At 39.7% G+C, this 23452-nt stretch overlaps 2 protein-coding genes across 8 annotated transcripts in view; one reads left to right on the top strand and one right to left on the bottom strand.

Moving 5' to 3' along the window:
- LOC106809803 (probable serine incorporator) overlaps positions 1-12828 on the bottom strand; it is a 21177-nt gene extending 8349 nt beyond the window's left edge. Inside the window, exons 1-3 of one of the 2 annotated variants that reach the window (XM_014813014.1) lie at positions 12664-12828; positions 3146-3310; positions 2704-2912 (exon numbers count right to left, since the gene is read on the bottom strand). In XM_014813014.1, coding sequence (XP_014668500.1) covers positions 2704-2912; positions 3146-3310; positions 12664-12687 — 398 coding nt within the window. In that variant the 5' untranslated portion in view covers positions 12688-12828. The remainder of the gene's footprint in view (positions 1-2703; positions 2913-3145; positions 3311-12663) is intronic. The other variant, XM_014813022.1, reaches the window with a different exon arrangement.
- LOC106809818 (ras-related protein Rab-20-like) lies at positions 6355-22023 on the top strand. Of its 6 annotated transcripts, none has more exons than XM_014813074.1 (7): positions 6355-6434; positions 10380-10464; positions 11371-11467; positions 11801-11857; positions 19579-19691; positions 20434-20503; positions 20976-22023. In XM_014813074.1, the coding sequence occupies exons 2-7, from the start codon at positions 10439-10441 to the stop codon at positions 21249-21251; spliced, it is 639 nt and encodes a 212-aa protein (XP_014668560.1). In that variant the 5' UTR covers positions 6355-6434; positions 10380-10438; the 3' UTR covers positions 21252-22023. The 6 variants fall into 6 exon arrangements, with proteins under 6 accessions (XP_014668560.1, XP_014668519.1, XP_014668544.1 ...); XM_014813033.1 differs by having other exon boundaries at positions 6356-6434; positions 20434-20533; XM_014813058.1 differs by having other exon boundaries at positions 6381-6434; positions 10405-10464; positions 20434-20533.
- Positions 22024-23452: the final 1429 nt, after the last annotated feature.

Below are 23452 nucleotides of genomic sequence, written 5' to 3'. Positions count from 1 at the left end.
TAACGTAACGACACACTAGACACTCGACGAACGACAACTATATATATATATATATATATATATATATATATATATATATATATATCATATATATATATATCATATATATATGAGGCGAGAAAGAGAGGGGGAGTGAGGGAGGGAGGGAGGGGGGAGGGAGGGGGAAGGAGGGGGGAGAGAGGGAGGTAGGGAGGGAGAGGGAGAGTGGGGAGAGAGGAAAGGAGAGGGAGAGGGGGGAGAACGAGAGGGAGAGAGAGAGAGAGAGCCAAATAATTTTGTTGTAAGACCTGGCAGTGATATGTGTTCTTAAAAGCTTGCAAAATAACAAATTTGCACTTCATGCTATTTTCATATTCATATATTTTCAGCTATATCTTCATGGATATCCATATAATAGGAGTAGAACTTAATGATACACTCAAGCCTTAACGCATAAAATATGGCACTTAATACAAAACCATGGCATGTATGTTTACAGCATTGTGTTACCATTAAAACAAGTGTAAAATATAATTATTCCGAGTTGTAATGACAGAGAAATATTCATTTATATACATCACATCAGACACTATGGCAGAAATCGAAACAGAAAAGTTTTTTCTTCTTTTCACAATGATTGACTGCCTGTGTGCGAAATGGGTGAATGTATGCAAAACATCTACTGTTAGTATTTACTGTGATATATCTTTCCTACTAAAGGAAACCTTAAATTGGTACAATTTTCTATGCTTGAGAAATTGTGAGAAATTACTAGGATTATGCCCGCAATTGGATGCGAAATGCGCAAACGCTGTGTACTGCATAACACCACTGAGCTACGTGTCAACAAATCCAGGCCCTTGTGTATCGAAGTATAAATGTTATTTTCAACATCGCGGCAATTCCAACTATCACTGACAGTTGACAGCTCTAGGAGGGTTGATGCTGATAGATTCTGGCATAATGAATACCGCGAACATGCTTGGTTGGTTCATGTGTCTGACGTCATCAGTAAATGTACGTTTAAAGGGCCACAGCTCCCTACACCAAACGCAGGCAATCAAAACGCTCTGAAAGTTCATATGCATCGGTATATGGAGAAATATGCATGCACAGAGGTGGCACCTAGTGTTAGCCATCAAATAAGAATGAAAATAAACAAGTGCCGCGGAGCGACAGTGCTCATCTAACGTCTACTGCGGTGACTCTGTGGTGGAGTGGTGGGATTCTAGTAAACCCTGTTAGTCCCAAATGTGCTCACATACGCGCCGAAACAGTGGAAGGCACAGGGATGGTATCAGGAACCTTCTCAAAGGAATGTTCGTTGGGATCGTTATGAAAGTTGCCACGAGATGGCGCGTACGTTTAAGTGTCTTAAGATTAAATGATGGAAGCTCCCCATTCGTACGGTAGTACAACATTACTATCTTGCCATAGACAGCGAATATAATGTCACTTCATCCATTCTACCTATCGCAAGGCGTATCAGAGCTGAAATAGAGTAGCTGCCACCTGTACCCTTAAGATACGGCAGGCAAAAAATTAAGAATGCACGTACTTTGATCGACCCACCATCATGCAGCGTGCAGTGGCTTACTGCAGTGGGCATAAGTAGCCATGTAACCGACTGACTACTATGATTGCCTTATAGGAAATTTATGACGATCTTAAGGAGCATAAACCTCTTCATACACAAATTAGCTTTGAAATTTCACTTGTGACCTGTGCCGTCATACACTCAGGCATGTAAGATCTAGCTAGCAAACCAGTCGAGTTCAAATTCTTCTAACAAGTGAACACAACTTCCATTGTCTTAACCCTCCCGTTGTAAGGTCAAAGAAGTTTATTCAATCACTTACTCTTGCACATGTCAGCTGGAAGTAACATTTCCATGGTCTCTTTCTTAATAAAGTCATAACAATGGTAGGTCACTCTACTAAAACAAAAAGAGTTTTTCAAAGCTCGCGTTTTCGTCTTCAGGACCATGCCGGCTCAGTAAAATGTCTAAAAGATCTGCCGCTGTGCCCCGCATTAACGCTTTGACGCTGGGACGCGCCAATATTTCGGCATCACGTGATGGCTTTTCCTAGCCCGCATTGATGTCTATTAGCATTCGGACTGATCAACCGAACTGCTAGAGGTCGATGGGCCGTTTAGGATTGTGCCGCAGCCAATTCTGCATTTCCTCCCTATACCTTAAGTTAAGGAGGGAATGTTCCCCCTTCTTTTACACCTCTTGACCTTTGACCTTTGAACCCCAGCTTCGACATCCCAACTCGTTTTCGGATTACCCCCCACGTCCCGAATATCGTGACCACACGTCGAGCGGTTAAAATTTGTGCCCAACTGTTGACGCACGCACTCACGGACGGACGATCATGCGATTCTACAAGCTGCATCTGACTACGTCATATGAGCTAAAAATAAATGAAATTTTGCATAAAACCTTGAGTGTATCCTTAAGAATTTCCGAATGGGTCAAGGTATGGGAACCAATTGGTAATGTGAATAGGTAAGATGGGAAGGGATTCTATAGCGTCATTTGTTCTAAGAGAGAAAGATACACAGAGAGAGTGAGAGAGAAAGAGATAGAGAGCAAGTAAGTAAACAACAATTAGAGTGAGAGATAGGAATGAAAGAGTAAGCGCATCAATTTATATAGAAACTTAAGGTATGAACATTGTAACCATTGTAACCGGCAAATCTTTCTCCTATTTCACACACCCATTTTGAATTGAACTGCGAGGGTCCTTCGAATGCTTCACATTAATCATTATGACGGCGAATAAGAAGAAGAAGCATGTCAGTGAGAAGCAGATCCGATACACGGCCCTGTATCCAGCAAGCTTGCTGCAGTCCACCAGTCCCTCATGTCCCAATGTGCCCAGTGCATCGTTGATGCCCTCCTCTGAGCCCTCACATAGAGCTGGAATCTTGAAGATTTAATCGATACATAAAATCACACAGTCAATCACAAGAAAATTATACGACACAGTAACCAGTATTATTTCTAGATAATATTTTACTAATGCTGCTTTTTTACTAATTGCAGTGCTATAGTTATTCGACCATCAACACATGTATTCATAACAAATTCAATCATACATTAAGCAGGCACCATGCAAACAGCACATCTGATCAAATGAATTGAAGTTTTATATTCTACCTTGGCGAGTTGATCTTGTAGGCCAGGTATCAACATGAGGCATGCTACAAAAGAGCCTATGAGGAGTATCACTGCATACATAATTCGAGACGAGGTGGAATTCTTGCAGTTTGGGCAGCAGCCACAGCAAAGACTGGCTGCTGCACTTCCACAACATGTTCCCAGCTGACAAAACAAAGAAAAATTTATCCAGTAAATACTATATCCTCTGGGTCTAGAAGCACAGTGAAAGATTTGGGTACCATAGCTCGACATAACAGTAATATATTCGAGCAAAATCTCATGCTTTGCCCACTTTTATGACACTCACCGTTATTGCATCAGCAATTGTTTAGAGTAATGATAAAATGTCTTAGGACCTTCGTATTCACCAAAACAGGCACGATTACAATTTTGATTAGTGTTTTTTATTTCCGCTGCCATTTCTCAGACTTTCTCGCGATAGCGCGAGACATCGACCAGAGTGCAGTAAATTAATGCAAATAATCGCATCGCAGCAATGTTGGTGTGAGTGCAAACACAGAGGTTAATGCTAGCGTAACAGTAATTCTCCGAGATCCAAAGTACACGGCCTACTGCTTCCACAGTTGTTTGATTCGTGCTAGTCTAACATTAACAACAAACTCGCTCACAAAAGCACTTCGCTGCTGCGCTTCACTGCATACGACAAGTCAATAATTTTTACTACACAGAATCAAATGCCCTTTTGTGTTAATCAGGTGCAGTTACTATGAAGGCGCCATTTGTTTTTAGATTGCCTGGACACAATAACATGCGGAGCTGGTATGATGTCTTCAAATCCAGTTTTCTATGCAATAACTGCATAAAATCATAACTAGTGTTTTTAAAGTTGGTGTAATCAGTGATATATCCACTGTGAGGTGAGACTATATTTCGCTATATTTTTTCGGATTTACCATTTCTGAGCAATGTTTTCATAATAACAAATTTAAACAGAGATTATTACATGTGTGTAATCAGCAAGATATAAAATATTGCCACAGCTATTGTCACTTTGATAGGAGGCACTGCGGCGCACCGCCGTTGCAAAATTTAACAACGCCGTTGTGAAAATGTTCCTGTATTTACCCGCCGTTGTGAAAATAGTGTCAATCCTTCTGACTATATACATGGAAAATCGTAATGAAAGTCACAGCAACATTTCTTTTTGCATGCCGGCACACTCCTGTGTCATCCCTGATTACAGCTTTTTGCTCAATTCTGGGAAAGTTTTGCTGTCGCTCCCTCATACCAGCGGTGCCCACCCCTACATATACAGCAATAACCACACCCACACGACTGTAACAATCAGTGCATTCAACCTCCCCCCCCCCCCCCCGTACTTCAATCAATGCCGCCCAGCCAGCAAGCACGAGCCACGATGTGCACAGCCACGAACATGGGTAACAGGGTTGTCGCGGGCTGCTTTTTTCCTTTTTTTAATTCCTTACTTCTAATATCTATTGCAATAATAACACTATAGCCAATGTAAAATCGGTCGATTGTGCAGAGAGGACATTACACGCCGAGCCGCCACGGTTTTTCGCTCATATTGTAACCGGTATGGCCAGCGGCACCGGGATTGTAGGTAACATTGCTATATTTAGACCAAAACGCGGAACCCTGAGCCTCTATACTGCTCTTCTCACTATTTATGTTGATGAGTGCATTTCTGGTATCGCCAATTGCAATGGCGGCCGTGTGTTTACAGTTGATATGCTTCAAGTGCCTGTGCCCGCACGTACAGCACACGCGCGGCGCCATTGACTATATATATACAACATGGTGTCGAACTCGCGGCAGTCGCCGCCGCAGTTTCACAAACTCACCGTTTTAAATCAGTTACACTCCCGTGTCCTGCAAGGTGACGCCACTTTCCAACTATCGTTGGATCAGCGGAACATTGCTATAACAATACACACCGCTAATTTTGACAATCGGCCGCCAGAATGCGCTTAAATCACGAAATGCCTCAAATATACTTGCTAAATGATACTTAGCCTGCTACAGGATAACGGCGGCGGCTGCTGAACGTTGGCGGCTGCGCATACCATGAGTACTGACTCACCCGCGATGTCAACAGCGTAGTCTGCAGCCTGTCTTGCCGCATTAAACTTGCTGCAGCCGAATCAGCGCAGCCCACCAACGTTTCAGCCAGCCGCCGCCTTATCCCTGTAGCAGGCTAAGTATCATTTAGCAAGTATATTTGAGGATTTCTGTGATTTAAGCGCATTCTGGCGGGCCGATTGTCAAAATTGCGGTGTATATTGTTAAGCAATGTTCCGCGATTCCAACGATAGTTGGAAGTGGCCGCCGTCACCTGCAGGAACACGGGAATTGTAACTGATTTAAAACGGTGATTCGTGGAAACTGCGGCGGCGGACTGCCGGTGAGTTCGACACCATGTTGTATATATATAGTCAATGGCGCCGCGGTGTGCTGTACGTGCGGCTTGATCTTGCTGCCAGTGGCAATTGTGGCGCAATCAGCAGCGTTGATCTAGTCGATTTGATCCACTTCTCTCTCCATCTTCGTTATTAGATTATAGTCCTAGGACTTTGGAAGACTATATTAAATAATAGTAGCCCTACTATTTATTGAGGTTTAACTTATGAGGTGAATCAGTGACAGTCTGGCATCTTGATGTGACCAGGGGCCGGGCCAGTTAGCCAAAATACGTCATCGTTCTCTATTAAAATCGAAAAATAACCCTGCACCTAATGAATTATTTCTTACCAAGCAACCTATCCTAAGACAGACTCGTTGCTGTATACGTCCACTGCTGTTAAAAATCTCGTCGTATAAACGCGACAAAAACGAGTACTCCGTAAAATGTTGGCGAACAATCTCTCACAAACAAAGAAACGAATATGGCGTAGATCCTACTGTTTTGTTTTGTTATTTCGGTGTGGTAAACAAACGTAATGCCCGGATATAATGAGAATTAACGTACTGGATGAAATATATGCTGGCCTATAAGTGTGATTATATTATTGTAATAAATACTATCTTTCTTTTAGTTTTTTATTTTTGTGTATAGTCATAGTTAATTTTAGTTTTATTAATCCTACTGAAAAATACGTGTAGTAAAATTGTACCTGACGTCAGTCCACATTAGCCACAGTGATTTAGCTCTCGTTAAATGACTGGCCATTGTCTCCATAACACATGACTGTTTGCGAAGTTTAGAGGCACTGTGATCGTCTAACTACAGAACATCCTGTTAGCGATGGAAATGTGACTCCGCGTTCACGGCTATGGCCTTATCAACAACTTGGTGTTGTGTGGTGTAAGTTTATTTGTGGTTTACGTAATAATACGTACCTATGTACTTGCGCAGCTTAGCAATACACGCGTGTTTTGGCCGTTGTCAGCACGAAGAACTGCAAGCTCAGTACACTAATACTAATAGTAATCATACTAATGTATAGTAAAGTACTCAGGGCCGGACGCAGCAGGGGGGCAGCGCCAGCAGGGGCAGTTGCCCCCTAGAAATTTTCGAGTATGCCTTTTAAATGGGACAAATACTGTACACTTTTTAGAAATAAAATAGAAATGTGACAAAAGGTTTATCTTACATACAATCAAAGAAATATTACACTTTAAATAAAGAAATCGTGAATGCGAAACTTTAGGGAACAGGGGGCATGGGGAATACTTTTGCCCCCCTACAGAAAATTTCCTGCGTACGGCCTTGATAGTACTAATAGTACACTAATTACAATGTAACCCAACACAAGTCATGAGTCAAGACTCGAGGGCGGTATTTTGAGGTCATCTGACGTAGTCAGGTACAGCTTGTAGAATCGCATGATCGTTCGTCTGTCCGGCCCGTCGTGCGTCTGTCAACAGGTTGGGCACATCTAAACGGCTCGACGTACGGATTCGAAAGTCGGACGTGGGGGGGGGTAATTCGGAAAACGAGTTGGGATGTTGAAGCTGGGGTCAAAGGTCAAAGATCAAGCAGTGTAAAAGAAGGGGAACATTCCCACCTTAACTTAAAGGCGACAGTAGCCTCTAGGATTTTAACTGCATACAACTGTACTTACTGTATAACAAACGTCTATACCTACATGTATTTGTCACCAGATACTTATTAATTATTTACACAATCAACGCTACGAAATGTTGAACGGCGCCATGACACCGCGGACCGTGCGGCCACCCTGAAAAAGTTGCGTATTTGCATTTTTATTTTCAGGTAAATGACGGCGAGCTTAATCACAAAGTGCAATTATATTTATACCTAAATGGTATTTAACAACGGACGTATTCTTTAGGGCAAATTTTCCCTATTTATAACTGAAACTATATGTCGTTTATAAGATATTACAATACTTTTGCTTTTAAATGAATAAATAGAAATACCCTCGGCTGTAGCCCTTGGCTGGAAGTGGTTTTGCGCAACTTCTCAGATCGTTGCGCTTTGAGTGGCGCCACCGTCGTTGTAATCAAACTGTAGTCGTTAGTTTTAAAACATTTTTTTTAAATTATTTCTAATGGTGATTGAACATGAAACTTTTTATGTAGCGCAATTATAACCTAAATTAGCTGAAAATAACCCTAGAACCTAGAGGGCTACTGGTTCCTTTAAGGATATGGGGGAAATGCAGAATTGCGGCACAAATCTAAACGGCTCGACCTAGGCTCGTGATAGGCGGTGTATATAGACATCATGGTAGGAAAAGCCATCACTGTGCCGAAATTGGGGTCAAAGGTAATGGGGCACAGGGCAGATTTTAGACATTTTCTGAGGACATGGTTGACGGATGTGTATGAAAACTTTTTTGTTTCAGCCAGTGACCTACCATTTTTATGGCTTTATTGAAAGGACCATGAAATGTACTTTCCGCTGACATGCGAAGAGTAAGTGTTGGATAAGCTTTTGACCTCAAGAGGAGGTTAAACATGGATTTGTTTACTGTTAGAAAGAATTTGACTGCCGGGTTTGCTAGTAGAACTATACATGCCTGTGACGTATGAGGCTACAATGTCACAGTGAAATTTCAAAAGCTCTATTTGGTTGAAGAAGTTTATGCTCCCTTAAATATTGTACTGCATTGTATGGTGGCATTCTGTACTGTCAGTGTGTTACATGTAACTTATGCCACTGCCAGTAGCCACTGCCAGTGCTGCAGTGAATGTGGTGGTGATAGTACTGTGTAGTTTTTGCCTGCGTTAATTAGTTACAGGTGGCAGCTCTCTATTTCAACCTGTAGGCTTGCGTAGGTAAATGGATGAGTGCTTACCTATTCTGTCTTGCAAATAGTTGTTGCTACTACGTACGATGGGAGCTTCCATCTTTAATCTGAAGACACTAAAACGTGCGCGCCATCTCGTGGCAACTTTCATAATGATCCCAACGAACATTCCTTCGAGAAGGTTCTTGATACCATCCCTGTGCGTTCCACTGTTTCGGCGCGTATGTGAACACATTTGGGACTAACAGGGTTTACTAGAATCCCCCCACTCTACCACAGAGTCACAGCAGTAGACGTGAGATGAGCGCTGTCACTCCGCGGCACTTGTTGGTTCATGGAGCGCTGACCACAATTCATTTTCGCAATGTGCAAATGTGCAAATGTGGACAGATCTTATATCCTTGGGTCATATTTTCTCGTGTTGAGTTTTGTGTTGGCAGTTGGGTTACGTTTATTATTGTATTTATAGTTCCTACTACTACTAGTACTAGTACTATAGATACAATAATGTAACCCAAACACAGGATAGGGTTACAATGCGAGCCTATGGTTTTCTGTGGAGGAACCCCTGAGTGAATCACTCAGGGCGGTTTGCTGGTGCGTTTTCAGAGACTAGAACTTCCAACCTGGGTTTATTCTCAACACGAACTTTTCTTCGCTATCCTGGAACTTACTATGTATCACAATACTCTGTATTAAACAAATATAACGTGTTACAAAAATTCGAAATGACGAGTGGCGGATATATTGAGCCCCATTTTTGTTGACCTGTGACGTACGCATTCCCAATGCGCATAGCGGTCGCCCCACCTAGGCCACCACCAAACGCTATGCGTATTTTTGTAACACGTTATATTAGTTTAATACAGAGTATTGTGATACATAGTAAGTTCTAGGATAGCGGAGAAAGGTTCGTGTTGAGAATAAACCCAGGTTGGAAGCTCTAGTCTCTGAAAACGCACCAGCAAACTGCCCTGAGTGATTCACTCAGGGGTTCCTCCACAGAAGACCATAGGCTCGCATTGTAACCCTATCCTGTGTTTGGGTTACATTATTGTATCTACTAGTACTAGTGCAATGGTTGTTATTTATTTACCATGTATGATTTAAATAGGTGAGCGGGCATTTACCGTCACTGTTGGCAGGAGGAGTATATATAATCTATGTGAGATTTTATTTAATATCTTTGTTATTATTTTACTCCTGCCAAGTGCTGTCAGGCATATAGGCTATAGACCTGTGCAGTGGGAGTACCGGTTAACTCGACCCACCCGCCAATTCGGCTTGCACTGTGGCGACTGCTTGCCTGGGCTGGAGGTCGGGCAGCTATAGACTCGCCGGATAACTCATTTGAGATCTTTCACACTCTCCGACGTCGAAACACATGTTATTATTATTAGTAAATCTTTATTGCATACAAATTACAATTCAAATACAAATACATGTACTGAAAACAGTCTCATAGATGGAGAAAAAATTTGATGAATCCAAATATAGTGTTGTCAGAGCAATTAAAATAATATAATTGATAAGTTTCCTTGATTTTAGTACAATATTTGTAAGGTATGGGAGGGGATTATTTCTGTGTGATTTTTTAAGGTGGTTGATGTATTTGTATGTAAATATAAGTGTCTGGTATTTAATTAGATATTCTATGGAGGCATTTTTTGTTGTTCTCTAATTCTTATAGCTGTACCTGCATGTCTATAGCTAGCCTGTGAGTCCAGCTGCCCGATCTCCAGGCAGGTCATCTAGACCCACAAGCCGAGCAGGCCGACCTCCAGTCGGGTAATCTCGACACACGAGTCGAGTTTGCCGGTGAGGCGAGTTGACTACGGGTCACCCTGTGGTGGGAGCGAGGGCTACATAGGCAGAGTTAGGTCAAGGGATGCATGTAAATCGACTTAATATTTACCTATTTCATCTAATATCTACCAGTCACAATATGTCCTGTCACAGGAGGTACTGAGGCAGTGTTGTAAATATTAACATTTTAATTTTATCAGTTGTTGATTGCTGTAATACGTAATATAGGTACATTATTTCTGATCCTTAAAAGGCCTACTGATGCATGCCAGGGTAGGCAGTAAACATGCAAGCAGAAAGAAAAAATAAAGCGTAAGTTTTTCTGCTTGATTGTACTAACAACTCGTTCCTTGTCCAGCAAGCATTGTTGCAGACACTATCTTTTACATTGGCTCAATTGAGCAATTGATTTATGTTACTTTTTTCACCAAAAGATGTATATTTGTATTATATCTAGACAACTACTCTAATAAAGTATTATATTTATTCTGTAATCTTTGTACAACTGTGGGTTTGCTTATCAGCTTTTGAGTAGCCTTGGAAGAAGTTTTGTGTGCTAGATTAACTAACCTCAACATTTATGTTCAAGCATCTAATGTTTGTTAAAGTAAAGGAGTAAATATATGTCTATAATGACATCTTTACCTTATTTCTCTTATCTGTTTCTTTACTCTTTACCTTTCACCACATTTGTGTCCAATTCTCCGATCTAAATTTACAGTTCTTAGGATAGTCCTTCAACAGCTATTCACCAAAGCATTCACCGGCAACATCGTCAACCTATGGCAATATTTTTAATGCTTAATGCAAATAATAATAGTTTTTAATAATAATAGTGACAGTATAGCTGAATTATACATGTGTGCTTCATGTGCAAATATGTAAGGTGTGTATCAGAAGTGCTAGAAGTTCTGGTACCAGAGGTGGATTATACAAGTGTGTAATTATCTCCCTCTCATTAGTACACCAGCTATTTGTGAAACTGTGGTCTTGAATCATTGTACGCATTTCTCAATAAAGCCTAGTCTTTTTGACAGTAGTTTTTAAGAATGTAAAAGGGATTCACTGCAAATTTTCATTGATAATGTTATCGTCACTGTATGGCTTTTTACATGGCTATTTTGAAGTTGGTTTGATATTTAAAAAATTAAATAATTATTATTTAAGTTCATTAGTAAGATTTGTGTCAATAAGTGTATAATTTTATCATAATTACAGAAATCTGAAAGTCATAATTCTAGGAGAATTTAATGTTGGAAAGACTTCGCTAATCAAACGATATAAGGAAGGCAAGTTCGACCCACAAGAGGAGCCAGTAAGATTTTAAATAATTATTATTATGTAATCACCCATATTAGCTATGCAGCCTAGTATGCTTCTATGCTTCTGTACTTTGCCCATGAGTACAATGCTGTGTATATCGCACACACACCTAGTTCAATGTATACATCCAAATATCTTTGTATCTGTGGAAGCTAATTCAGTAGGATTACATGATGTACATAGTGATAGCCGAGGCATACTTTAGTATAGCCCTAAAGAATGTTATACTTTGACAGTTTTGAAATATGTAACAGAGAATTTTCATGGGGTATTATATATAATGCAGTATGTTATCATCACCAAAAATTGCTTTCCTATGTTCCAGACTATTGGGGCTTCTTTCTACTTAAAGCGATGGGGACCGCACAATGTTGCCATCTGGGTAAGTCTTACAAAGATGTCTGTTTGTACTCCTTGCTGAATCGTTGTTTTTCAATTCCATCCATATGCTTTATATGATCTTGCATGCATTTGGTTAGCATTTGGTCTGACTGCTGGTCTTGGAATGTGGGATTGCATAGTCATTTTCAAGGTGTGCTACATCTCAATTAGTATAAAACGGGTGTATATAAAACGAATACTGTATATATTGCGCAGCCGCCAACGGTTCAGCCAGCCGCCGCCTTATCCTGTAGCAGGCTAAGTATCATTTAGCAAGTATATTTGAGGCATTTCTGTGATTTAAGCGCATTCTGGCGGGCCGATTGTCAAAATTGGCGGGTGTATATTGTTAAGCAATGTTCCGCGATTCCAACGATAGTTGGAAAGTGGCGTCACCTGCAGGAACACGGGAGTTGTAACTGATTTAAAACGGTGAGTTGTGGAAACTGCGGCGGCGACTGTCGGTGAGTTCGACACCATGTTGTATATATATAGTCAATGGCGCCGCGCGTGTGCTGTACGTGCGGGCTTGATCTTGCTGCCAGTGGCCAATTGTGGCGCAATCAGCAGCGTTGATCTATCGATTTGATCCACTTCTCTCTCCATCTTCGTTATATAGATTATAGTCCCTAGGACTTTTGAAGACTAATATTAATAATAGTAGCCTACCTATTTATGAGGTTATAACTTATGAGGTGACTCAGTGACAGTCTGGCATCTTATGTGACCAGGGCAGATTAGCCAAAATACGTCATCGTTCTCTATTAAAATCGAAAAATACCCTGCACCTAATGAATTATTTCTTACCAAGCAACCTAATCCTAAACACATCGTTGCTGTATACGTCCACTGTGTTAAAAATCTCGTCGTATAAACGCGACAAAAACGAGTACTCCGTAAAAATGTGCGAACAAATCTCTCACAAACAGAAACGAATATGGCGTAGATCCTACTCGTTTTGTTTTGTTATTTCGGTGTGGTAAACAAACGTAATGCCCGGATATAATGAGAATTAAACGTACTGGATGAAATATATGCTGCCTATAAGTGTGATTATATTATTGTAATAAATACTATCTTTCTTTTAGTTTTTTATTTTTGTTGTTAGTCATAGTTAAATTTTAGTTTTCTATTAATCCTACTGAAAAATACGTGTAGTAAAATTGTACCTGACGTCAGTACATTACATTAGCCACAGTGATTTAGCTCTCCGTTAAATAGACTGGCACATTGTCTCCATACACCAATGACTGTTTGCGAAGTTTAGAAGGCACTGTGATCGTCTAACTACAGAACATCCTGTTAGCGATGGAAATGTGACTCGCGGTTCACGGCCTTATCAACAACTTGGTGTTGTGTGGTGGTAAGGTTTATTTGTTTGGTTTACGTAATAATACGTACCTATGTACTTGCGCACGTTAGCATACACGCGTGTTTTGGCCGTAGTCAGCGAAGAAACTGCAGGCTCAGTACACTAATACTAATAGTAATACTACTAATGCTATAGTAATAGTACTCAGGGCCGTACGCAGCAGGGGGGCAGCGCCAGCAGGGGCAGTTGCCCCCCTAGAAATTTTCAGAGTATGCCTTTTAATGGGACAAATACTGTACACTTTTAGAAATAAAATAGAAATGTGACAAAAGGTTATCTTACATACCAATCAAAGAAATATTACACTTTAAATAAAGAAATGTGAAATTGCGAAACTTTAGGGAACAGGGGGCATGGGGAGTACTTTTGCCCCCCTACAGAAAATTTCCTGCGTACGGCCTTGATAGTACTAATAGTACACTAATTACAATGTAACCCAACACAAGTCATGAGCCAAGACTCGAGGGGCGTATTTTGAGTCATCTGACGTAGTCAGGTACATGCTGTAGAATCGCATGATCGTTCGTCTGTCCGGCCGTCCTGCGTTCTGTCAACAGTTGGCCAATCTAAACGGCTCGACGTACGGCAGTTCACGAAGTCGGCACGTGAGGGCGCGGGGCGTAATTCGGAAACGGACTTGGGATGTTAAGTAGCTGGCGGTCCAAAGCCAAAGATCAAAGCAGTTTAAAAGACAGGGGAACATTCCACCTTAACTTAACAGGCGACAAGTAGCCTCTAGGTTTACTGCCATGACAACTGTTACTTACTGTATTAACAAGATCGTCTATACCTACAGGTATTGTCACCAGATACTTAATAATTATTTACACTCAACTGCCTACGAAAATGTTGAACCGGCGCCATGACACCCCGGACCGTGCGGCCACCCTTGAAAAAGTTGCGTATTTGCATTTTTATTTCAGGTAAATTGACGGCGACTAATCACAAAAGGTGCCAATTATATTTATACCTAAATGTATTAATAACGGAACGTATATCTTTAGGGCAAATTTTCCCTTATTAAACTGAAACTATATGTCCGTTTAGTATATTACTCAATCACTTTTGCTATTAAATGAATAAATAGAAATACCCTCTGGCTTGTAGCCTTGGCTGGAACGTGGTTTTGCGCAACTTGCTCAGATCGTTGCGCTTTGAGGGCGCCACCGCGTTGTAATCAAAACTGTTAGTCGTGAGTTTTAAAACATTTTTTTAAATATTTTATATGGTGAGTTAACCATGAAACTTTTTACTGTAGCGCAATTATAACGCTAAATTAGCTGAAAATAACCCTAGACCTGGAGGCACCTCGTTCCTTTAAGGATGATACGGGAGGAATTGCAGAATTGCGCACAAATCTAAACGGCTTCGACTAGGCTCCGTGTATAGGCGGCCTGATATATAGTACATCAGGTAGGAAAGCCATCACTTGCCGAGAATTGGCGAGGTAAAGGCAATGGGCACAGGGCAGTTTTAGCATTTTTGAGGACACATGTGTTGACGATGTGTATGAAAAACTTTTTTGTTTCAGCATGACCTACCATTTTTATGGCCTTTTTGAAAAGCGACCATGAAATGTACTTTCTCGCCTGCATGCGAAGAGTAATGTGTGTGTAACTTTTGACCCTCAAGAGGACGGTTAAACATGGATTGTTTACTGTTAAGTAAAGATTTGACTGCCGGGGTTTGCTAGTAAGAAGTCTATACAGCGTGACGTATGAGGCTACAATGTCCAATGTGAAATTTCAAAAAGCTACATATTGGTTGAAGAAGTTGTATGCCCTTAAATATTGTACTCATTGTATGATGCATTCTGTACTGTCAGTGTGTTACATGTAACTTATGCCACTGCCAGTAGCCATGCCAGTGCTGCAGTGAATGTGTTCGTTTGATAGTACTGTCTAGTTTTGCCTGCTCATTAATTATGTTAAGGTGGCAAGGCTCCTCTATTTCAACTGTTAGGCTTGCGTAGGTAAATGGAAGCTTACCTCATTCGCTTGCAAAGTATTGTTGCTACTACGTACGATGGGAGCTTCCATCTTTAATCTGAGACACTAATAACCGTGCGCCGCAATCTCGTTGGACAACTTTCATAAATGATCCAACGACCATTCCTTCGAGAATCGTTCTTGATCCATCTCTGTGCTGTTCACTGTTTCGGCGCCTGTATGTTGAACACATTTGGGCTAACAGGGTTTACTATGATTCCCCCCCCCCCACTCTACCACAGGCTACAGCGAAGTGACTGAGATGCAGCGCTGTCGACTCCGCCGGATTGTTGCGTTCATGTCGATCGCTGACCACAACTGTCATTTCGCAGGTGCAAAATCCAACGCCCTGCAAGCAAACTATCGTGCAAATGTGGACAGATCTTATATCCTTGGGTCAATATTTCTCGTGTTGAGTTTTGTGTTGGGCAGTTGGGTTACGTTTATTATTGTATTTATAGTGTCCTATACTATCTAGTACTATACTATAATACAAATAATGAAACCCAAACACAGGATAGGGTTACAATGCGAGCCTATGGTTTTCTGTGGAGGAACCCTGAGTGAATATCACTCAGGCGGTTGCGTGGCTTTTCAGAGACAGAACTTCCAACCTAGGTTATTCTTCAACACAACTTTTCTTCGCTATCCTGGAACTTACTATTGTATCACAAATACTCTGTATTAAAACAATATACGTGTTACAAAATTCGAAATGACGATAGTGCGATATATTGAGCCCCATTTTTGTTGACCTGTAACGTACGCATTCCCAATGCGCATATGCGTTCGCCCACCTAGCACCACCAAACGCTATGCGTATTTTTGTAACACCGTTATATTAGTTTAATACACAGTATTGTGATACATAGTAAGTTCTAGGATAGCGGAGAAACGGTTCGTGTGGAGAATAACCCAGGTTGGAGCTCTAGTCTCTGAAAGCAACGCACACAACTGCCCTGAGTGATTCACTCAGGGGTTCCTCCACAGAAGACCATAGGCTCGCTATTGTAAACCCTATCCTGTGTTTGGGTTACATTATTGTATCTACTAGTACTAGTGCAATGGTTGTTATTTATTTACCATGTATGATTAATAGGTGATCGGGCATTTTACCGTCACTGTTGCGCAGGAGAGTATATATAAATCTATGTGGAGATTTTTATTTATATCTTTGTTTATTATTTACTCCTGCCAAGTGCTGTCTAGGCATATAGGCTATAGAACCTGTGCAGTGGAGTACCGGTTAACTCGACCCACCCGCCAATTCCGCTTGCACGGTGGCGATGCTTGCCTGGGCTGGAGGTCGGCAGCTATAGACTCGCCGGATAACTCATTTGAGATCTTTCACACTCTCCGACGTCGAAACACATGTTATTATTATTAGTAAATCTTTATTGCATACAAATTACAATTCAAATACAAATACATGTACTGAAAACATTCTCATAGATGGAGAAAAAATTTGATGAATCCAAATATAGTGTTGTCAGAGCAATTAAAATAATATAATTGATAAGTTTCCTTGATTTTATACAATATTTGTAGTATGGGAGGGATTATTTCTGCTTGATTTTTTAAGGTGGTTGATGTATTTGTATGTAAATATAAGTGTTCTGGTATTTAATTAGATATTCTATGGAGGCATTTTTTGTTTGTCTCTAATTCTTATAGCTGTACCTGCATGTCTATAGTAGCCTGTGAGTCCAGCTCTGCCCGATCCTCAGGCAGGTCATCTAGACCCACAAGCCGAGCATGCCGACCTCCAGTCGGGTAATCTCGACACACGAGTCGAGTTTGCCGGTGAGGCAAGTTGACTACGGGTCACCCTGTTGGTGGGAGCGAGGGCTACATAGCAGAGTTAGGTCAAGGATGCATGTAAATCGACTTAATATTTACCTATTTCATCTAATATCTACCAGTCACAATATGTCCTGTCACAGGAGCTACTGAGGCGCAGTGTTGTAATATTAACATTTTTATTTATCAGTTGTTGATTGCCTGTAATATAGTTACATTATTTCTGATCCTTAAGGCCTACTGATGCATGCCAGGGTAGGCAGTAAACATGCAAGCAGAAAGAAAAAATAAAGCGTAAGTTTTTTCTGCTTGATTGTATAACAACTCGTTCCTTGTCCAGCAAGCATTGTTGCAGACACTATCTTTTACATTGGCTCAATTGAGCAATTGATTTATGTTACTTTTTTCACCAAAAGATGTATATTTGTTATTATATCTAGACAACTACTCTAATAAAGTATATATTTATTCTGTAATCTTTGTACAACTGTGGGTTTGCTTATCAGCTTTTGAGTAGCCTTGGAAGAAGTTTTGTGTGCTAGCATTAACTAACCTCAACATTCATGTTCAAGCATCTAATGTTTGTTAAAGTAAAGGTAAATATATTGTCTATAATGACATCTTTACCTTATTTCTCTTATCTTTTTCTTTACTCTTTGCCTTTCACCACATTTGTGTCCAATTCTCCGATCTAAATTTACAGTTCTTAGGATAGTCCTTCAACAGCTATTACACCAAAGCATTCACCGGCAACATCGTCAACCTATGACAATATTTTTTAATAGTGACTAATAATAATAGTTTTTAATAATATAGTGACAGTGACTATAGCTGAATTATACATGTGTGCTTCATGGTGCAAATATGTAAGGTGTGTATGCAGAAGTGCTAGAAGTTCTGCGTACAGAGGTGGATTATACAAGTGTGTAATTATCTCCCTCTCATTAGTACACCAGCTATTTGTGAAACTGTGTCTTGAATCATTGTACGCATTTCTCAATAAAGCCTAGTCTTTTTGACAGTAGTTTTTAAGAATGTAAAAGGATTCACTGCAAATTTTCATTGATAATGTTATTCGTCACTGTATGGCTTTTTACATGGCTATTTTGAAGTTGGTTTGATATTTAAAAAATTAAATAATAATTATTATTTAAGTTCATTAGTAAGATTTGTGTGTCAATAAGTGTATAATTTTTTCATAATTACAGAAATCTGAAAGTCATAATTCTAGGAGAATTTAATGTTGGAAAGACTTCGCTAATCAAACGATATAAGGAAGGCAAGTTCGACCCACAAGAGGAGCCAGTAAGATTTTAAATAATTATTATTATGTAATCACCCATATTAGCTATGCAGCCTAGTATGCTTCTATGCTTCTGTACTTTGCCCATGAGTACAATTGCTGTGTATATCGCACACACACCTAGTTCAATGTATACATCCAAATATCTTTGTATCTGTGGAAGCTAATTCAGTAGGATAACATGATGTACATAGTGATAGGACGAGGCATACTTTAGTATAGCCCTAAAGAATGCTTATCTTTGACAGTTTTGAAATATGTAACAGAGAATTTTCATGGGGTATTATATATAATGCAGTATGTTATCAATCACCAAAAATTGCTTTCCTATGTTCCAGATTATTGGGCTTCTTTCTACTTAAAGCGATGGGGACCGCACAATGTTGCCATCTGGGTAAGTCTTACAAGAGTCTGTTTGTACTCCCTTGCTGAATCGTTGTTTTTCAATTCCATCCATATGCTTTATATGATCTTGCATGCATTTGGTAGCATTTTCTGACTGCTGGTCTTGGAATGTGGGGATTGCATAGTCATTTTCAAGGGTGTGCGTACATCTCAATTAGTATAAAACGGGTGTATATAAAACGAATACTGTATATATATATATATATATATATACAAGAGCGTATAAAGAAGGAGAGCGTACAACGGTGAAATGCTGAAACCATGTTGCAGTATTAGTTGAATTAAGAAATTTTGCCCGTTTTATTTTGACGATTCTTTGTGGTATTATTGATCAGCTGTCCTACCTTGCTAATATAAAACAAACTGCTTGTCCCTACGAATCACGATGTCCCTATGCTGAGATATTGAGCGGTGAAAATCTGGTAGTTTATTAATTCGACTAATACTGCAACATGGTTTCAGCATTTCACCGTTATACGCTCTCCTTCTTTATATGCTCTTGATATATATATATATATATATATATATATATATTCGTGCTGTTGGTGTTAGCATGTATTGTTGTCAAATCAGAAATTTTCTCTTTATTATACTAGGCTGTCTTGTATACGTAAGTGATATGATGACCAGCTATATACATTTCCTAGTTTATTTATGAATTTTGCAAATACTGTTTACATACTTAAACCTGCCACAATTCTAGTAATGTAGAATTATATTATTTACAATTGGAATTCCCATTACATTTTACAAAGGCAAGGATTTGCTTCCTCAAAGGCTGTTTCTGAAGCCTTGTAACTCTTGTTCCCACAATGCAATAAATATACAATAATAGCTGTGGTATGTCTGATCAGGATACAGCTGGGCAGGAGAGGTTCATGTCATTGAGTGCACTGTACTGCCGTGGAACCAAAGCTGCAATTCTTGCCTTTGACATTTCACAGAAGGATACATTCAACCAGCTGGAGTAAGAACTATGATAGTGGATATTCGTGGAGACTTTTACAAATTAGTTTTACCTTTACGACCATGATATTCATTCTTCCTTAGTTCATATTTCTAATTTCAATGACTTGAATGCAAAATATGTGAAAGTAATTAACGAATATACATAGTAAAATATCATATATGAGTATCTGGGTAGCTAATTTGTACTGGTCTGTAAATATCCAGTGGGAAGAGCCATACATGAAACAGACACCATTTTCTAACGAGCACTTATGGATATATATTCATAGATAGATGCATAGCATATTGTATACATATGTTCACGCTAATACAGTTGTCCCCACTTTATCAGGGCTCTGATAAACATGCATGTCGCTTAAACAACATGTATTTGAAAAACAATTCTTGTGCACTTTATTTTAATTGGGTAAGGGAGACATGACCTTGTTCAAATGGGGCGTTTTCTATTGAACAATCTTCCTTTTTCTCAAGTGAATGTTGTAAAACAATCCTATACTTGAAAGCAAGCTGATGATTTACAGCTTTTTAGCATATTCTGCATTGTAACGAGGTCACAAAACATTTTTAGAGATAAACGTACCATCCTTACGTGGCCTTAACTGGGACATAAGCATCTGTTCTGTACTGGGTGCATGCCTGTGTGATTGTGACCCGTTATATACAAGTGTGATGGGGTATTGTGTCAGGTATATGTCTGTTGTTGATCATAATTTCGATGTGATGATTTATGTTGTTTGCAGGAAACGGTTTCTACCATTGGTAAATTCCCATACTGAGGAGAATTGCCTGATTGTAATAGTAGGATGCAAGGTAGATGCTGTGCTTGAGTCTAATCGACAGGTGTGTGCAAACACTTTCCCACGTGAATGAACACATGCACATGTAAAACCATGTACTCACTCATGCACATACACAGATGCATGTACATTCATTCACCCAGGATTACATGCACAACGTTGTGCAGCACAGAACACTTATGCGTGCATTAATTCATGTACAATTATTGTTTTACACATCATTTGTTACTTGTTTGAGGTTACTTTATTGTTTTTCACTAATGTTCAGGTAAGCATTGTACTAGTGTTAAAAATATACATGCTATATTGTGGGCCAGTCTAAATTACCCATGTAATTCCTATAATTATTTTTATCTATTTCTGTATGATTTGTGTGCCAAAAACATGGCATGCCATCAGATTTTGTGTGTTATAGGATATACTGGCATGTTCACTAGTTCAGAAAATATTAGGGTAATTGATTGAAATACAATTATATTTTTCAGGTTCATCGTGAAACTGCCATTGCTTTAGCCCGTGAACTAAATCCTACATGGAAACCGGAGAAGCCTCCACCCTACTATGAAACTTCGAGTATTACAGGCGAGAACGTGAATGCCTTGTTTGAATTTATTTTCGAATATTTCCTTCCTTTGTCTGAATCTGAGAAGAATCAGTATAATCAGATGAATAAGCGGACTAAACACAGTGTCAGGGATGGCACTGTGGATTTGCAATCTAAATCCGTGTCTACCAAAAGAAAGTGTTGTAGTCTGTTATGAGTCAGTGAAACAACAGAGGGACCATCAGTTCAGTGTAAGAGTCTGTGATATAATCTTGATTTCTACAACTGCTCAGTCTACCTACTTAGGTGCTATAAAAGCCTAATCTTAATCGTGTGTATAAATTTTTTAGTTCATATTATAGTATACGTATCATTGTAATAGAATGTTACTGTTTGACCTACACAAAGGTGCTAGTACATTTTACAGCAAGTTTTTACTCAGCAAATATCATCTATATATTTTATATATAATATTTAAATGGAGCTTGTACGTTTTCGGGTAAAATGATACCTGTTAAAATCCAGGTAGCCCTCATTTGATATCGTTATTGCATTATTGGCCAGGAAGACCTATAATAGTAATACTACAGCACTATATTTCCTAAACATGTATAACGAGGAAAGCTGGTCATTTAAACAGTGCTCTCCATGTCGACTTAGAATGGGGAGTGATCTGTACTGCACAAGCTTTATAGCACATTGTTATCATTCTACACCAGTGTTATAACGAAAATCGGTTGCATGTTTAATAACAAGATATAATTTTTATGATGAATATATTAGGACTCCATGCATTAATTTGAAACAGCAAGAATGACTTTAATTAGCAACATTCCATCAGCAAGCATTTGCGTGGGACATGTTATGGTATTTTATGTATGTAAATTGTATTGTATGTTTACGTCCTGAAATTACAGTTATTCTACATCATACTAGACTGTTAAAGGTTTATGTATATGTGAATATCTAATATAGACATCAATTTTTAAGACGTTCTTGGCTGTAATTACTTTTTGAATAGCATTTCAGTGTGCGATAATTATGCCAACAGTTTGACAAAATTGTCGGTGTTTATTGCTAGGTAAAATTACGGTGGAGAGAGGGGAAGTGGAGGAGTGTGGAATGCATGAGAAAGACCTATCAGCAGACAAATAGAGTTTGGTGTGAGGGGTAGAGGAACAAACAGATAGGGGCAGTAAGAGAGAAGGAGCGAGCGAGAGTGAGCAAGGAACGTAGGACAGGGGGGGGGGGAGACAGAAGGTGAAAAGTAATGATCCATGTGCTCTAATTCATGCTCTGTGTTCATGAAAAATCATTCTAACTCATCTGGGAACGCTATCTGTAGAGTTTCTAGTAGAATTATTTTCCCAATACATTTGTTATTTATTTTATAAATTGCGTGTTCCAATTTTAGACATTTACATATCATTAGATACATTTCATGGCTATTTTATAGTCCCACAAAAATTTATAAAAGGCTATACAAATTTTGGATTGAGTATTTGTTAAAGATGAGTATTAAGTATCCATCCATATGAAGGATATTTGTCCGTTATCGTTTTGAATCTAGCTCTAACTGAGCAAACAATCCACCCAAAACAGGATACACGAGTTGTGGATCACAGGGCTACACAGCTAGAGCTATTCCACATCGTAACATAATTGTATTATACCAATTAGGTATTGTTACCTAATACGTTAGGTAATAGACTGCACACACATCTTGGATAACGAAAATATGTATTATTATGTACAACGCATGCTCATCCGTATTTAAGAGCCACCTCCGAACTTTATACAAGGGAATAGGTAACACCGCGAAATAGATTTCATTTTATTTTATATGAAGGCCAAGAGCTAATTTGTATATAGCTTTTGCTAGTTATCGAGACCTCTTCCCGGTGCTGAGTATTCCAGCAGTTGAGTGTTTTGTATCGACGGATCATTGGTGACGGCAATGTAAGCAAGTGCTAAGCGTTACCGTCATGGCACATAGGAACACACTCACGATAGTGATATCACACTTTGTTCAGCATGCAGTGCACGCGCTCGCATAGCAATAGTAATAACGTTGTATAGAAAGTTCAGCTGCCTTTAGTAACGGGCTCTGCGTATGTATTTACGCGTGTTCGTATGTAAAATAATGTAATATGTGCATGCCTGCGCGTGTGTTTGTACGTTCGTGTGTTTGTGCGTGCGTGCGAATGTATGTATATAACTGTGCAACTCAGCATATTATCATGCAGATATCGTACTGCCCTAGTTTTGCTGTATGAAATGCAGTGAACGCATCGAGGATACACGTCTTCGCGCGTCGCTGTTTCACACGAGAAACGTGCGCATACGCATGCACTCAGACACGCGCGGGCGCACGCACACGCACACGCACACGCAAACGCACACGCACACGCACATGCA

The sequence above is a fragment of the Priapulus caudatus genome, unplaced genomic scaffold, assembly GCF_000485595.1.
Source record: "Priapulus caudatus unplaced genomic scaffold, Priapulus_caudatus-5.0.1 Scaffold15, whole genome shotgun sequence".
NCBI lineage: Eukaryota > Metazoa > Priapulida > Priapulimorpha > Priapulimorphida > Priapulidae > Priapulus > Priapulus caudatus.
This window is presented reverse-complemented; position numbering and strand designations above follow the sequence as displayed.

What these genes read in the sequence shown, in the direction of transcription:
- LOC106809818 (XM_014813033.1), top strand. Translation starts at nt 10,439, where the DNA reads ATGCAAGCAGAAAGAAAAAATAAAGC. An exon ending in TCGACCCACAAGAGGAGCCA is followed by an intron (nt 11,468 to 11,800) that starts GTAAGATTTTAA and finishes CCTATGTTCCAG; the next exon opens with ACTATTGGGGCTTCTTTCTA. An exon ending in CGCACAATGTTGCCATCTGG is followed by an intron (nt 11,858 to 19,578) that starts GTAAGTCTTACA and finishes ATGTCTGATCAG; the next exon opens with GATACAGCTGGGCAGGAGAG.